The sequence below is a fragment of the Brassica rapa genome, chromosome A09 (assembly GCF_000309985.2).
Source record: "Brassica rapa cultivar Chiifu-401-42 chromosome A09, CAAS_Brap_v3.01, whole genome shotgun sequence".
Taxonomy (NCBI): Eukaryota; Viridiplantae; Streptophyta; class Magnoliopsida; order Brassicales; family Brassicaceae; genus Brassica; species Brassica rapa.
In genome coordinates, this window is record NC_024803.2 from 6,837,110 (window position 1) to 6,855,521 (window position 18,412).

Consider the following 18,412-nt stretch of genomic DNA (forward strand, 5'->3'; position numbering starts at 1 on the left):
AATTAGAGTAAAGACATAAATCAAAAACAATACATCTTGTTTATTTATAATATTTTTGGGTATATAAATCAGAACAATTATTTTATTTATTTTATATAGTATATAACTAAATTTCTATGACATATACATAGATATATAATAGATTTTAATATAAATATTTATTATTGAGAATTCATACGTATATGATAAACACAAAATTTCTAATGTGCGATTTTTTGAATGCAAATTTCAAAATTAAAATATTAAGGTTTCAATACTTTCTTAATACAAATTTTGAAATTATCATCTTTAAGTATTAATATATAATATGAATGTCTAGTAAATGAGACTTCATATTCATATGATTTATGATCATTTGTATTTTGTTATTATCAGAAAAAGTTAAACCATTGATCACAAAATTTTAGTGTGAGACGTTTAACGTTTTTAGTAATTTATAGTCATTTTAAAATTTAAAATATAACATATAAGAAAAAAAATATTTTTTATTATATAATTAGTGTTGTTGTTTAATATATTTTAATAATATAGAATTAAACATAAAAGAGCTAAGATACAAAAATTATTATCAAAGATTTATTATTCATAATCATTGATTGTCATATATACGTTAATCATATTAGGTAATTCCACTTTTATTTAAAGAAAGAACGAGAATATTCTTTCGTACACTATTTATCAATTTAATAGTTAGTTTAATAAAACATATAAAATAAGTTAAGATGGACCAACCTATTTCTCTAAGAATTCTGAATTTTATTTTCATGGTGACACGTGGCTACAAAACAATGTTAAAACAATGTTGTAATATTTATCAATTAATATATAAGGGATTTCATTAATTTCTATCAAAGTCGTTTTTGTCAGAGCATAATTTAACGATTTCGATGTGTTTCTTAAAGAGTTGTTTTAACTTTTTTGATGTGATATATCATATCTACTTTTCTGTTGTTGTTTTTGATAGATTATATTGAATAAAAGAAGTTTTATACGGAAAATGATTGTTTTTCTAAACATCAAGACCTATATACTTTATTAGGCTGACTTCAGAAAAAACCTTAATCGGTAGAATAGAAAACCTCGTGCTCAAAACCTTTTTTGCAAAATGATGGTTACAAATATTAAAAGTACATAATGTCAAAAAGAAAAGAAATTACTAAACAAAGAACATGTGTGAATAAATTTATCAATTTCCAAAATTAAATTTCACCATTCCTTTTCTTCTTTAATTAACTTGAACATTTGAGAGCAGATGATTCGTAATTCACGCCGATATACTAAACTACACCCACCAATTATGAATCTCCCTAAAATATGAAATTAGTCACTTTCCCCCAAAATTGTAGTCTGCCTAAATTTTCTCATTGCCTCTTCCCTCAAATAGCCTAAAAATCTAGTCAGTTTATATCTATATATGTGTAAATCAAATCACCATCCTCATCAATCTCACAATAACAACAACAAAATGTCTAAAACATCAATCCTTTTACCTTTTCTTCTCCTAATCATATTTGTCTCTACATCTCAAGCAAATCGTCAACTCTGGGATGGTGGTTTACTCGGATCCAAATCCGGGGTTAATGGGATTCCTGGGCTTCAAGGAAATGTAAATTGGATGAATCCAACACATACATGCACAATGCAAGGACCTTGTCGCGGTAAGAAGCTCACGTGTCCCGCAGCGTGCTACAAATCATCCAACGTTAACAAGGAAGGTTATAAAAGCAGCAGCAAGAGCGGAGGATGTACATTTGACTGTACTAATAAGTGTACCGCCTCTTGTTAATTTGGACATATATATTATATGTTCTTCCTATGCTTTATTATCTTATAATCTATATATAATCTATATATATATATATTAAAACGGCATTTGTATTGGAGAGTTTGTTTCTCTTTTGTATGGATACATTTTGATTAGTAGTGTTATATCACTCTATGTACATAATATATATACTTATGACATATAATATTTTGCGTTTCTCAAGTTGTATGAGAGATTCTGTAAGTGTTAAACTATGGCTTGATTCAGAAGTAAAAAGCTGAATAAGGTGATTTATCACTTTAATTCAGAGGATTTCCATTTCATAATATAGTCTATGTATTCAAAGATGAATAAAACATATATCCTGACACGGCTCTTTACTTTGAATTATAAAATATTCAAATATGCCATTCATCAGATTATAAGCATACTACTAGATTTGATATGTGCTTCAAAAGGGCAGATTTTTTAGATTATAAATAAATTTTGATATGAATTAGTATTTTGGAACTGTTGTGCATTATTGTGTTACAAATTCAGATTATATCGAAGAAGTGAATTTTTTTAAATAAAAATATATAATTTATGAATTAGTTTATTTGAGATTGTGTATTTACACTATTATGTATTTCTCTCCTAAACATGGATATTTTATCCGGACCCAAAAAACAATCTGAAACCGATCCGAAATCCAGGTTCTCTTCGGGGTTGGGTCAAGGGAAAAGTACCTATTGTGTATTTTGGACATGCGGGTCTTTGTTCGAGTACGAATCCTATCCGAGATTCGATTGGGTAACCAAAGTACCCAAAATGTTTTGTGTTATTAGGTATATTTGGATCTTTTGAATATATTTTGGTATAACTGATATTTTGAAGTTATGGGTACAGATTTTCGGTTATAGTTTTGGGTTTCGAGTAAAATTTCAAAATCTAAAAAATATATTTTGGGTATGTGTATAAAATTTTAGGTATTTTTTTGTTTTCTTGGGTCAGGGTAAATATTTGTATTTTTGCATATTTGAATATTTTTGGGTAATTTTTGGGTTTTCAGATATTTTTTGGTGTTTTTAGCATATTTCAGGTACTTCGAATCTTTTCGGGTCTTGAATCCCTGAACTGATTTGTTACGTACCCAAAAGTACAGGTATTTGAATTATGAACTCGGATCCACACGGACCTGAAAGAAACCTACCCGAATCTAAACCAAAAATGATCAGATACCTAGTTAGGTCCAAAATTCTAGGATCCGTACGTAAAACCCGGAGCGAAAATGAACCAGTCCGTACTTGATCTGAAAACCCATATGCCCAAGCCAACTCTCTTTCATTATATTTTGTATGCGTTTTATAAGAGTTGCATTGGTTGAGTTGGTGAAATTTAAGATTTGCTTAACATATATTTGGTTAATTTAATAATATAAAATAATATAAATTTATATGATTTTTAATATTTTTAAACTTATATTAAATAATAAAATTTTAGTTAACGTAATATATATAATTTTTTAACAGAGTTTTCTAAAGTGTTTTTTTTATCAATTTTGATTTTGTAAATATTTGATATCTAAATATTGTAGGTCTATTATTGAGTATATGATTATTATTTTTTGAAAATGGGTTTTCATTTTGAGCACATGATTCATAAAAGCTATCTTATTTCTGTAAGATCTCACATTAAATAAAAGTTTTTGTAAGGTTAAGATGAAAAAAATCAAAATAAACGTTTTGAAAAGATCTTGATTAAAGATTTAACATATCTCAAATTTTTGAGTCAAATGATATACCAATACTTTTGTTTAACAAAACTGACAGGAATACGTGGACTTGAAATATATTAACAGAATAAAAAAGTTATATATGATTGCAGCTGATATTTTTTTGGTTTGAAGTATTTTGTAGTGTGGTTATGTGTGGATTTAAGTGAAAGAATTGATCAAAATGTAAATTCTGAAATAATTGTTTCTTTTATAATTATTATATTTGTGAATAAATATGTTGAAGAACAAATTGATAATTCCTAGAGACATATATTTGTTAAGTTTCTAGATTGCATTGTAATCTCTAATCCAAATTTTCCTTAAATTTTGAAGGAAAAACTGTTTTTTTTAGAGCAAAAAAATGGTAAGTATGTTCATTTAGACTAATCTATACTACTAATCCATGCTTCCGTGTAAGTCGTCTAGAAAAAAAATCAAATTTTATGTTTTATTTTTCAATTGCAACACTAGCCTGAGACGACTTCTAGATATAACAAAAATATTTTGACAACTTACATCGAAATCGTCTAGATATAACTAACCTGAGACGACTTACATACTCATCTATGTTATAGACTATTCAATTTTATTATATTTTAATTTATATCACTTAAAACTGTTTATAATTACATGATTTTAATTTTTCACTTGTCAAAATATTTTTTTTTAAAATTATAGATTATTTTTAAGATCAAGTATACCAGAAGACTTACATGGACGTCATCTAGACGATGTACAATATCTCAGAAGCCTCATAAGACTTTTCGGGGCTATATTTGTAAAAATGAGTTATGTTTTTTGTTTGGTCACAAGGGGCTGACTGTAATTTCACAAGACTTTTAGGTTATTTTGCACTTGATTCAAGCTTGGGTATACCTTTGCAATCAAAGTCAAGTTTTGAGTCATATTTGGAAAATTTCCCAAATTATTATCGCTTTTCATAAATACCTTAAGTTTGTTATTAAATGACAAAATTAACCCTCCCAAAACATTTATAAATGTATAAGAATTATTTATAAAGGTTTATAAACTAAACTTCACCACCTAAATATTAAATCCAAACAATAATCTTAAACACTAAGCTCAAAATGTTAAGATATCTTTTATTGAGTTTATTTTTAAAAATGGTATCCAATTTACTGTATTTCAAGCACTTTTTCAAAAAAAAAAAATTATTACAAAATTATTTCGCAAGTACAAAATGTTATAGTTTCTTTTTTAAAAGAATAAGTTTTGTTGTGTTTAATAGTATCCAAAATTTTCTTCTCTGTCATGTAGTTTCATTTTAATTTAATTTACATATAAATTTCAAATTTTAGAAATAGAACATAAAATTATTTAAAATAGTATTTTTACATAATACTAATGCTTACAAAATATTTTTTCTTACAAGATACAAAAAAATGTAAAATAGTATTGTTACATTATAATGTTATATAAATTATAATATTTTAGTATAGAAAGAAAAACCCTCACGGATGTATGGGACAATATCTATTAATTAGTTAAAAATGCATTAATAACCAAAATTTAAAATATTTTTTTAGTATCTGTGAAAATTCTAAAACTTATATTTTTGGAACATGGGAAATATAAAATAGATAATCACAGAAAATTATGAATTTATAACTAAAAATTAATATGTTTTATTAATATGTGTGAAAATTATAAAACAATCATTATTTTAAAATAGAGGGTATGTTAATTTGATTATAAATGCATTATTTGTTTTTGTAACTTAGCTATTTTTACAAATTTAGCCAATAAAATTTTAATAAATACAATTATTTTTTTCAAAGTTTACAGTTCACCATTATTACCTAATAAAAGTATATCGTAAATGTAAAAAAAACGATACTTTTTAAAACATTTTTTTCTAAAATATAGTTTGTTTTTAAACTGAGAGAGTATACATTTAAAAGATTTTGTAGATGTGTCACGGTTATAGTTTTGTGCAACATGGAAGTAGTATGCACTATGCAGCTCTAGTGATATGGATAGCATAAAAAACAGTTGAAAAAGTTATATAACCCAATAAGTAGCATTAGCATAATCCATTATCACCAATTACCAAGTTGACTAAAATTAAAGATTCTCCCCAAATTGTTTTTGAAGTTTTCCTTGATTTACTCATTACCTCTTCCATTTAAATAGCCTTTTAATATATATTTTTTTGCTAAATTAGCCTTTTAATATTCTTCATTGAATCAGTTTCAAATATTAACTTTAACGTCCGGCCTCTCTTATATATAACTATATTTAAAAAGATATTTCAGTAAAGATTTCTTGTTTTAATCCTTTAGAAAAAAAAAAAGATTTCTTGTTTTCAGAAATTTGTGATTTTTTTTTTTTTTGTAAAAATGGTTGAAGGAATATTGTCTAAGGCATTTTGGGTTGTTTGTGCCACGGTATTTGCAGCTGCAACGGTGGTTTATGGGCAACAAGTGCCATGTTACTTCATCTTCGGAGATTCAACTTTCGATAGTGGCAACAATAATAACTTGCAATCTAAGGCAAAAGTTAACTATTCACCTTACGGTATAGACTTTCCCGGAGGCCCGACCGGCCGGTTTACCAATGGCCGCACTATCGCAGATGTTATCGGTTAGTCTATATATGGTATCAGGTTGAGTAACTTTACATTAATGATCTTCGATATATTATTTCAGAATTTAGATGAAAGACATGAACAAATGAAACAATAATGTTTCAGTTAAAATATTACTTTTTAAACTAACATTTACTGGTAAACCATAAACCCTAATGTCACTAGATACAGTATAACATAAATTAATATCTTTCATATGTTAACAAATACTGTATATTGCATTATCATTTAGTTAATTACTTTTTTAAATATCACTTATATATTAATTGAAAAATATTACAATATTTTTCGTAGCCACGTGTCACCATGAGAATAAAATTCAGAATTATTAGAAATATAGGTTGGTTCATCTTAACATATATTATACTTTTTATTAAACTAACTATCAAATTGATTATTAGTGTACAAAAGTATATTCTCGCACTTTCCTTATATAAAAGCTACAGAATTACATAATATGATTAATGCATATATGATAATTAATGATTATGATTAATAAATACTTGATAACAATTTTTGTATCTTATCTTTTTTTCAGGTTTCTATTATTAAAAGATATTAAACAATCACATTAACCATATAATAATCAAAATTAGATTTTTTCTTATATGTTATATTTTGAATTTTTTAACGACTATAAATTACTAAAAATGTTAAATGTCTCATACTAAAATTTTGTGATCAATAGCTTAAATTTTTTGTAGTAACAAAATAGAAATGATCATAAAATCTTATGAATATGAAATCTCATTTAACGGACATTCATATTATATATAAATATAGTTTCAAATTAAATTATATAACATATAAAAATACATAAATATGTTCATTTCTAAATTTGTATTGAAAAAGTACTAAGTCTTAACATTTTAATTTTGAAATTTTCATTGAAAAAAACGCACATTAGAAATTTTGTGTTTATCGTATAAGTACGAATTCTCAATAATAAATATTTATATTAAAATATTATATATATATATATATATGTACATGTCATTGAAATTTAGTTATATACCATATAAAATAAGTAAAATGATTGTTTTGATTTATTTACCAAAAAATATCGTAAATAAACGAGAGGTATTGTTTTGATTTATATGATTACTCGAATTTAATTATATACATGATACGTAAATGAATACAAATAAATAATAATGTATAAAAATTATTTTTATATATAACATTCATTCTGCACAATTGCGCAGATCTTAACCTAGTTTAAATACATAAAATCTATGATATCATAGCCAGTATTTCGTTAGATCTTATTCCAAAGCCCAATTACCTTTTTGTGAGATATTTATCTGTATGTGTGCACTGTGTATATGAGTTTTTTAACTTTCAGGTGAGCTATCGGGTTTTGAGGATTTTATTCCACCATTGGCCGGAGCATCACCCAAACAAGCACACACCGGAATAAACTATGCTTCCGGTGGAGGCGGACTTCATAAAGAAACTAGTGAACATTTGGTAAGAAGTAAGAACTAATTAATAATGATAAAATAAATAGATAATGATAATCTAATACATAGTGAAAGAAAGAAAAATAAATAAATAGTGATAATCTCATCTCTCATATGTTAATTGAAGAACATTACAACATTGTCTTGTAACCACGTGTCACTATGAGAATAAAATTAATTTTTTTTAGAGAAATAGGTTGATCCATCTTAACTTATATTATACTATTTATTAAACTAAACTATTAAATTGATAAATAGTGTACAAAATAATATTCTCGAACTTTCCTTAAATAAAAGTTACAAAATTACATAATATGATTAACGTATATATGACCATTAATGATTATGAATAATAAAAAAATTTGATAATAATTTTTGTATCTTAACTCTTTTTTTTAATTTTATATTATTAAAATATAAAACAATCACATTAATCATATAATAGTTCTTATATGTCATATTTTGAAATTTTAAAACGACTATAAATTATTAAAAACGTTAAATGTCTCACGCTATAATTTTGTGATCAATGGTTTAACATTTTTTTGTAATAACAATATACAAATGATCATAAATCGTATGAATATGAAGTTTAATTTACTAGACATTGATATTATATATTAATATAGTTTAAAATTAAACTATATAATATAGAAAAAATACTTAATTATGATAATTTATATATTTGTATTGAAAAAGTATTGAAACCTTAATATTTTAATTTTAAAATTTTCATTCAAGAAATGGCACACTATAAATTTTGTGTTCTAGAAGAAACGAAAGAACAATTATCATTTGGTGTGCACTAGCAATTTTGTGTGCACTAGAAATTTTGTGTGCACTGGCAATTGTGCGGGTGTTAAGCTAGTATATCAATGAAATGAAAGAATAACTAGATGTTCTCACATTTATTTTCACTAGTAAAGTATTTCAATCAATCATCATAAATATATATATGAAATCATGCATACTTATTACTCCCTCCTTGTCACTTTAAGTGGTGCTTAGAGGAAAAAAATTTGTTTTAAAATAATTGATGTTCTCATTATTCTAGATATAATTTAATACCATTTAAACTTTGTGACCAATTACAAAATATTAAAAAAAAATTCTTATTGGCTGAACTAATTTTATTTAATGATATTTTTATTTAACCAAGATAAATTGTATAGAAGTTTGTATTTTCTTAATCCAAGTGCAAAAACCTTAAAAATCACTTAAAGTGATACGGAGGGAGTAGATGACAATGACTTCAACAGCAACAAAGGAAGCTTTCTCTAAATAAAAACTATCATTGATATTATTAAAATAAAATCACACGACTTTTTTATGTGTGATATTTTAAGTTGGATCATCTTTTAAAAATATATTTAATGAATTTTTTATAATATCCCCACAAAATTACTAAATGTGGGACCTTCATTAGTATAAAACTATTTTTAATAATTTCATTACAATATTGTTTTTAATATCTTTTCATTATATGTGTATGTATATATTTTATATAATTTCTGAAAAAAAATTCTGAAGAAAAATTCTACAAAATCTTATTAATATTTTCAATTTGTTATAAAATATTTCATTAATTTCATAATTAGTAAGAAAAATTATCATAAATCATTAATAATTAACCCCATTCTTGTTTATAAACAAAATTAATAATTCGATGTTATTATATATTTTATACTCATCATATATGTTAAAATAAAATAAATAATATTATATTGAATCAGACATGACAAATCATATTGCATTGATAACTTAACATACATTATTATAAAGATATAAAGTATATTCATTTAAATTAAAAATAAACAATATGTAATATGCTCTCCGAACATGTTAAAGTTAGTAAAATCTATAATACATTTATACAAGAGTGCAATTTTGAAACATATATATTAGTAGCATATCTAAAAAATTTAGATAAATATGATTAATTTAAAAATATAATTTTTTGATAAAAAAAATAGTCCTCTGCGCGGATCTGAATCTAGTAAGCATTATATAAAATGACATCTTGGATGTAAATATATTGATCTCGAGATATTTAGGGTGGTCGGATCAATCTAAGAAAGCAAATACAAAACCACAAGAAGGCGATAAAGAAAGCAAAGGTGCCAGCACAACGACTGGAACAATGTCTTTATACAATCAACATCGGAAGCAACGATTACATCAACAATTACTTCATGTCAGAAACATACAGCACGAGCAGCCTCTTTAACCCTAATCAATATGCATATTTTCTCAACCGACTCTATCGTACTCACTTGAAGGTATATAGTGGAACACTTCAATACATTTTTTTTTATCAACGTCTCAAGGTATATAGTGGAACACTTAATACTTAATTTAACATATTTCAATAAAGCCATGGTTTTAGCATTTTAAATTATTTTCAGGTTTTTAATCTTGGAATAAAAATTGAGATATTCTTCATGTTCATGTTTTCGAGAGATCTAAGTCATTTGGTTTTACGTGGAGAATCTCAAACTAAACAAAAACATTTCAGTTAAAAAAAAAACATTTTCATATTTTTATCCTAGTTACCTGTTATATATTAATACCCCTTGCATTTCATCTATACGTCAGTTGTGAATATATGCAATTTTTTGTTATTGTAGAGGTTGCACCGTCTAGGAGCGAGGAAAGTGGCACTTTTCTCGATCAGTCAGATAGGTTGCACACCAAAGATGATTGTGTCCCATGGTGGCGGTCAAGGCTGTGCGAAAGATGTGAACGCTGCCGTGGCAATCTTCAATAAGAACCTAAAAGACCTTGTAAATGATTTTAATAAGAAGGTCAAAGGTGCTAAGTTCACCTACGTTGATATTTTCTCTGGTGGAGATCCCTTAGCTTTCGGTCGTTTAGGTAAACTATCAAGACTCATTACATGTTTATCCAATATATATATACACAAATATAAGAATAATTAACATACATATTGTTAGTTCAACATGTAGTATATATTCCTATCAGGCTGGAGTTCTCAAAAACAATACTAGTGACTGATTAAATCTCTGGTATGAGTGTTATGTCAATCATAGCTATTGATTTTTTTTTTCGGGAAAGTAAACATATTGAATTTAAAAAAAAGTTCTTTATACATAAACAACGAGTCCAAAATATATATATTACTATTCTCAAAGTATCTTGTTTGTCTCGTTCAAAAAATAATTATCTTGTTTGTCTAACAATTTTTATTCGTAATGAAATGATGTACTATATGGTTTGTATATTTGACATGTGAGATAAAAGGTTGACCTTTATCAACAACAAAAAAACCTTGAATTTACTTTCGCTCTCATAATGTCGTAGGATTTAAGGTTGCCTACAAGGGTTGTTGTACAATATCCCCAGGGGAAGAACTTTGTGTACCAAACAAACCGGTTTGTGCAAACCGGTCTGAATATCTCTTTTGGGATGATATTCACAGCTCCGAAGCCACAAATAAGATGGCGGCTAAAGGCTCGTTTGATGGACCTCTAGGTAGTCCATACAGCATTGCCCAGCTTGTGAAGCAATAAAGGCTAGCTTGTACATAATGTACATGAATAATAGCGAATCTATTTTTTATTTTTGTTATTTCTTCAAACAAGAGGAAAATATCTGTGAAAAAAAGAAGAAGGTATGTACATATAATCAATGAATAATAAATTTTGTGTGGTTGATCCCCTCTGTATTACTGGAAAGCTAATTAACAAATTCAGCTTCCATATTCACTGCGACTGCAGACTACTCACGCACTCTACTACTACACCATTGGAGAAGAATACAAACTATATCTCTCGTTCTCTCTCTTGTTTACATTCGCTTTCCCAAAAGTGACTATAAAAAGGGAACTTCACGTCTAACAATCATGAGAGGGACACTAATTATATAAACTCGCCACTCACAGTTGATTCCGTCACATTAAGCCAAGTTAATTCTAACGGAATAACAGGGCTTTACCGCCTTGAAGCGTAGTGACGAACTGTTTTGCTCCAATGAGGATATCTTAGCATAGGATTCTTACTCAAATTAACGGTACATATAGATAAATACTAATATTTAAATATGAGAATCTTAAAATCATGGAAAAGCCAACTAAAAAGTCTAAATTATATTGTATAACTTTATAAGAACTTTTTATGAAATATCTCCAATAATGTTGCTCAAATGGATCGAAACTCAATGTCATAATTTTCCGAGACCCAATGACTTAAGCAATTATTTCAACAAATCTCTACCTGAGAGATTAGCTCTCACTGAATAAAAATAGATAATAGAAAAAGAGAGATAGACAAGATACATGTTCTCAAATGAGAAGTTTTCAAATATCCTCTGAATACTCAGTTAACTAGTATGTGTCAATCTCTAAATAGTTTACTATTTTAAAAATGAGAAATTGCACATCCTATACACCACTAACCATGATATCTGAAAGGATAGAAAATCCACTATTATGCTAATTTGTTTTTTATTCTTCTCTCTTTCTTCAAAACCATTCTCTTTCTTTAAAATTATTCTGTCAAAAACAATTTGTATTTCTCTTTGCAAAATCATAAATCTTCAATATCCCTAAAGCTCTCAGCTTTCTGAAGGAACTCTGCCTCTCTCTATCGCTAATCTTGAGTCCAATTTTTGCACCAACTGAATCTCCGGACTCGTAAATACCAAGATCTCCGATTGTGATTTTCTGATTCCGACCTTTGTAGTATGGGTGTTTGATTCCTGGATTAGGGTTTTGGTTGATCTCCAATACAATCCTTGTTTTGTTTTCAGAAAATCGAATGATGATTTCAGTACTGTTATTCTAGAGAGGAAGAAGTCTCTGAATAGACTTGCCGTCGAGAAGGCCATGCCTTGAAGCCAAGTGGTAAACAAGTTAAGAAATGGAAAGAAGCCCAATGAGACACCAAATAGGATTTGTATGTTGTTTCAAAATAACAGCTAATATTAAGCTTAGTTATATTTAGAAATTTATATCAAATTACAGGTAAATATAAAATTAAATACCAGTTAACATGTAAAATATCCAGATAAATCAGAGTATAATAATACTAACTTATAAATGATCTAGATAAGTGAGAGTATAACCATGATAACTTACATATTAACTTACTCTCTATTCTTGTCAATGATTTTTCAGATTTACCTACTGTTCATATCCTTTCATTTTTTTCTTCAACATTTCCCGATGATCCGATCTGTTATTCGTCTCGATTCGATCAAAAAATTTGGATATCCGTAAAGCTTCAAATCAAAGCAAATAGAAAAATATGGTATCCGTAAAAAAGAAACAAATTACAAATATTATTCTTTAGAAAGCCGGATATCCGATCCGGTCTGTATATTTATAGATATGTAATGTAATTTTATGTACAAACCATTATATCTAGACATATTTATAATATAATTTGCTTAATTGTTTTATCTTAAGTTGTTTTTCAATTTTTTTTTTGTTTTGGGTTATTGCACATCCATTTTAACTTTTATGTTGACTCAAATATTAACATATGAGGTTTTTTATTAGGCTTGTAAATGTTGATTTTTTTTTTTGCTTTACAATTTATGTAGAAGATGCTAGTTTGTTAGTATGATATTGTTATTTTTATTTTCAATTGATAGTATGAAGGTTTGTTTATTTAATTTTATATTTTTAAAAATAGAATTGAGATATAATCGAATAATTCGCGAATATTTAAAAAAATTCCGGATATCTAAACTTCTGGATATCCAGAATTTTCCGGATCGAAGTGAATCACATACATAAGTATTTGTTTGGGACGAAACATATCACAAATACTGCAAATTTTCTGGATATCCATTTTGTGTCCAGGCCTAACCGCATCAAACTATAGTTGGTCTCGTTAAATATTTGTAGCAATTTACCTTTTTGTCTTAATGTAGCAAAACACATACATAATGTCTATCATTTCATCTTGTGATGGATTCCTACAATGTTAGTCTTAGACCACCATTGGCAAACAATCCTAACTAATTCAAATGTGTTATAAGATCATACCAAATGTTGATATAGACAAAATTATGTCTAAATTATAAACCAATTTTTTTTATCGTAAGCACAACAATATAAAGTTTCATTTTAGAATAATAATGTTCAAGAAATCGATAAGTAATAATTAAATGCTTTATATGGGATTAGTGCCTACCATTTTTTTTTAAATCGTTTCATTTCTGGCTGATTTGCCACCTTCTCCGAGTCTGCTCCACGGTGTGTGGCCATATTTTGAGAGAAAATAATCTCATGCTCGTCTGGAGACTCTTACAGCATCTTTATTCCCACCTCTTAAGTGGGTTCTTAAGAGGTGTGTCCCACAATTTTATTAAAACCCACCTCTTCTTTCTCTTTTGCAAGAGGCGAGTTTTCGCTGGAGTTCTTGTACTGTTTGCGGGTCTCACTTACATGTGGTGGTCCGCGATTGGTTAATTTTTAATTTTTTTCTAAGACAAAAAAAAAATTAAGAACCCCAAATGGAGTCTTAGGGTTAATGATGATCTTATGAATTTATCTTTAGCGTTAGCTTCTATTATGGGTTCATTGGGCCCTCTCTCTCTCTCTCATGTGATCTTCGGGTATAGGTGTTCGGAGTCAGATTCATCAAGATGACCGGAGCAGGCCTTCCATCCTCCTCCGTTTGGTGCTTCTAGGAGCTTCATGCGGGGTTGACTATGTCTATCTTTTGCTGATGGCTACCGTATTTTGCAGGTTTACCAAATTATAATCTTTTTGGAATTCACTGAAACCAAATTCATTTTCAGCATAATGGGATTCAAGTCACTTGTTTCTATTGCATATTACTAAGTATTTAGATTCACATTTTGATCCCAAAAAGACAATATAAAGTTTAATTGTTTTTTAATTAAAACTATTCTTCATTTAATAAGCAATGATTCCATCAGGATTATAGCACACATACGCAGGCGACATAGCCGGATGCAAAAAAATGGGTATAATACCTAATGTAAGACTAAAAACCAAGTATAAAAAGTGATCGTTGAGGGGAGATTTTCTGAGCTCTTGATAATGTATCCAACTTGCTCCTAAGAAATGAATACTGTATTTCTGGAAACAAAGATGATGCCGGTCTGCATACCTGAGTGTGGAGGTCTCTCATCCATCTAATACAATCTTCAAACAAGGAAGGTGGTGAAAGATGGGCTTTGGAGGCGAAGAAAGTCCACAACTGTGTGGAATATGGGAAATCAAAGAGAAGGTTTTGCCGAATCTCAACCACATAGAAAACATTATGGAGGAGTGAACATACCCCATCTATGTATTATATCTCTTGTAGGCAGCCGATCCCTAATTGCAATCCAACTTAGAAAAGCATGTTTGGGTATGGACTCCTTGAACCAAACAACTTGATACCAGTTAACTTCAAGTATACTCTATACATGTTCCCAAGTATTTGACGCGAGAAGGATAAAGTGGGGAGACTGATATGCATGCATCATGCAAGCATTGTTTCATTAGTGAGATGATAGGGCTTCTACTAAGAATGTGACTGATCCACCATTTACCATAAGAGGATCCATCTGAGATACATGAGTTAATATGGAGACCACTAACTGCTCGCCCTCGATCACTAACCAAATGAATCAATGGCCGTAATGAAGTCCAATCATCAAACCAGAACTTAGCTGAGATGTCCAAGCCTACTTCATAAATTAAAAACTGCCTTGCAAGAGGCCTTAACTTGCATAAAGATTTCCAAATCCAACTGCCAGCAGTGGATTCATCAAGAGCCAAAAGTATTGCTCAATTCAGAAAGCACATAAATGTTTTCTGTATATATTAAGATACGTAAATTTGTTATTACAATTCATGAACCACGTCATTAGTAGAATCCGTACTCGCAACCTTAATGAAAATGAAAATGCATAATATATGAAAACTTTTGTGTATATATAACCCTATATATCTTCATAAAAGTGTTTCTTGAAGGCCTCCATGTGAACCACCTGTTGACACGTCGCAAGAATCAGAGAGCCATCTTCAGTTTTATCTGGCAATAGCAGAGAGTTCCCATCGAGGTCATTCGTGCCTGGTCCCATGTAGACCTCCTGGCCCCATCCGAAGTCAAGACCGTACATTGGCAGAGTTAACCAGCTCACAAGTCCAAGATTAGGGTTCCCATAAAATGGACCTTCCGTGCTTCCCAGGGTATGTATATCTTGAAACTCCTTTAGATCCTCGTGGTTCTTTAGATACTCTATCCCGGTCATCACGTACTCGTTTGTCACATTCTTTATAGCTTTACTGATTTTTCCCGCTGCGAAACCCAGCTCGTTCGTTATCAGTTCACCTATATATGCACAAGAAAATTGTCTAAATATAGAATTTGCATTGGTCTCACTTTACGTGCATGAGAAGCAACCAATAGATCCTCCATCTAAATTCTAACTCCTGCGAAAACTAGTATTTAATTTTTACAGCTAGCCTATATGTCCGATTGATGATATCTTTTTATAGACTGGGATTATTGTTTAGTACTAGTTGTGATTAGGCTAGATTTTAAAGTTACAGACAATTTAATAAGAATTTTTACAAAATTTTGTTTTTGATAGTTTACAAACAATATTTTTATGTATATTAACTTTTAAAATTGGAAAACATTAAATCAGTTTTTCATCTGGCTATATCCAACGATCTTGGTTGCAATTGACAACACTGAATTGTAGTTTAAACAATAACTTTTATTATTAGCCCTTTAAAAATTTTGTATTATCAACAGATAAACTATAACAATTTCAGTCGCTTAAACTAAAATATTTTCACGTGAATTAAACTGTACCACTATATATCCCAAAAGTTCTTGGACACCTTTTTATTAATTTTAAATTAGATATATAGTTTCTAAACGATGAAAATAATATACACTAAAGAAAAACTTAATCTAAGGTAACATTTTATTATGAAACTGCAAGCACATATAGCCAAACTAATAAATAAATCTCAGATATAACCAACTGGAAAATAAGAGAAAAATTTTAATTTTTGACAAAAAGGTACCTGAGATGCTTGCTGCGACCACATCAAGAGTAGCATTGCCAAAGTAACCACGGGGCAGAGGTGGCTGCACCCTACTACGAGCATCTACACTGATTACCAAACCCGTTGGTTGCTCTGGCGAGTGTCCACGTGCTTTGCAAGCGCACCTCCATACGTGTCCCGTGACCGTCTCGTACCTTGTAAACCCTCTCGCTGGGTCAGCGTATTCGCTTGTATTCACTTTACTTCTAAGCTTCTGAAGCTGAGATTTGCTCAGCTTTAGCATCGCCACAACCGTTTCCTTCTTTCTTTCTTCTACACAGTCCGTTTCACCGATCAGTAACGGCGGCTCTTCAAACTCTTTACCTTCGTACTGAGGTGATGAGGCAAACGGCGGAAGCTGTTCACCAGCCCAGAGGACTTTGCGGTCGAGAAATGGAACGGTTTCTAGAGGTTCACCGCGAGCGATTCTTCCCCATTCCGACAGGAAGTGAAGTGCGCTTCGTCCATCCACGACCGCATGTGAAACTTTGACGCTGAGGCTTATTCGGCCGCATTTGAACTTGGTGACCTGAGCTAAAAAGAGAGGGATTGTTTCGATAGGGGATTTGTGGTTTACTTGCGGCACAAGTTTCTCAAATTCAGCTGCCCCTAAGAAATTGTTGAAATCGATAAGCTCTGCCTCGGATTCCCCTTCGATGAGTGTCACTCCTGCTGCATTACAATCGAGCTCTAACCGGTCCTGAGGGAGCCACCGGAGACGGCCGGCCAAAGGGTAGAAATGGAAAAGGGCACGGCTCAATGAGTTCTTTAGGGTTTCGACTACATTGCCTTGGAACGAGTCAGGTGGCTTGTCATAGAAGTAAATGGTGGGAACGTGAGTTATTGTACCAACTTGATCCCATTCCGCTAATGGAAACCGACCGGTCCATGTTGGTTCAGCCGGCACGACTGTGTAAGTATTCCTTATGATGATGGGAGCCATATCACAAACTGCAGCTTCTCTTTTTTTTTTTAGTTTAGCCGTAAAGTACTAACTATGTGATGTACTGAATCGTATGAGTTTATCGTCTTTGCACTTGATGAAAATGTATTTCTCGTGATTTAGTTTGTTTCCTTGTAAACAGCTTACATAATGGAAGTGATAATAAGGTTTAACTTTTGTCCTTTAACAAAAAAAAAAGGTTTAACTTTTGTCGGTCAGTATGATCATGCGTATTGTCCTTTTTCTTAATTAAAATCTGTTACTTCAACATTCATTCCACATTTAAAATGAAGAATCTAATATATATTTATCCATTAGTTAAACATATATGGTAGATGTATTGTTTCATCCATTAGTTTTGTATGTTCCATCCGCTTTGATGTGTACGAAGTAACACTTGAAGCCATATTAATCAAGCAGTGGTAGTTTGGTAATAAAGATATATAAACTTGGGATAACACATAAATTCGTCAGTTCATGTTCCATTTTTGCTAGAAACTATTGTAAAATTTGAGAACACATAAATACGTTGAGCACAAAATACCAATGAACAAGTTGATTCTTCCAAACAGTTGCCTTCTATTGAAAAATTTGTTAAACAATTATTACAGATTTGTTTAGTCAGATTGATTCGATTTCACATTTGTGAAACAACACTGACCAATTTCTAATCTATCCAACTCTAATTTTACAACCAAAATGTACGAAGTGTTCAACTCCAAAACTTTGTTCAAGCTCACAAAAGTTCACAATTCTCTCTGCAGTCCAAAAACGTTAAAAGCAAATTCTCCAAGCTCTGTCCTCTTTATCCTCTAAAACCAAACCACACTCTTA

General features: G+C 29.6%; 3 protein-coding genes across 3 annotated transcripts; 2 read left to right on the forward strand and 1 right to left on the reverse strand.

Annotated features, from left to right (window-relative positions):
* Nucleotides 1–1,427: 1,427 nt before the first annotated feature.
* LOC103837932 lies at nt 1,428–1,987 on the forward strand. The gene has a single exon (XM_009114324.3). The coding sequence runs from the start codon at nt 1,466–1,468 to the stop codon at nt 1,784–1,786; it is 321 nt and encodes a 106-aa protein (XP_009112572.2). The 5' UTR covers nt 1,428–1,465; the 3' UTR covers nt 1,787–1,987.
* Nucleotides 1,988–2,312: 325 nt separating this feature from the next.
* LOC103837934 (GDSL esterase/lipase At2g19010) lies at nt 2,313–14,052 on the forward strand. Its single transcript, XM_009114325.3, has 5 exons — nt 2,313–6,125; nt 7,475–7,599; nt 9,647–9,871; nt 10,220–10,466; nt 10,914–14,052. Exons 1-5 carry the CDS (start codon nt 5,882–5,884, stop codon nt 11,120–11,122), a joined length of 1,050 nt encoding a protein of 349 aa, XP_009112573.1. The 5' UTR covers nt 2,313–5,881; the 3' UTR covers nt 11,123–14,052.
* A 1,304-nt stretch (nt 14,053–15,356) lies between these two features.
* On the reverse strand, nt 15,357–17,812 carry LOC103837935 (spermidine hydroxycinnamoyl transferase). Its single transcript, XM_009114326.3, has 2 exons — nt 16,615–17,812; nt 15,357–15,907 (listed from the first exon to the last, which is right to left on the reverse strand). The coding sequence occupies exons 1-2, from the start codon at nt 17,576–17,578 to the stop codon at nt 15,516–15,518; spliced, it is 1,356 nt and encodes a 451-aa protein (XP_009112574.1). The 5' UTR covers nt 17,579–17,812; the 3' UTR covers nt 15,357–15,515.
* Between the last annotated feature and the right edge of the window lie 600 nt (nt 17,813–18,412).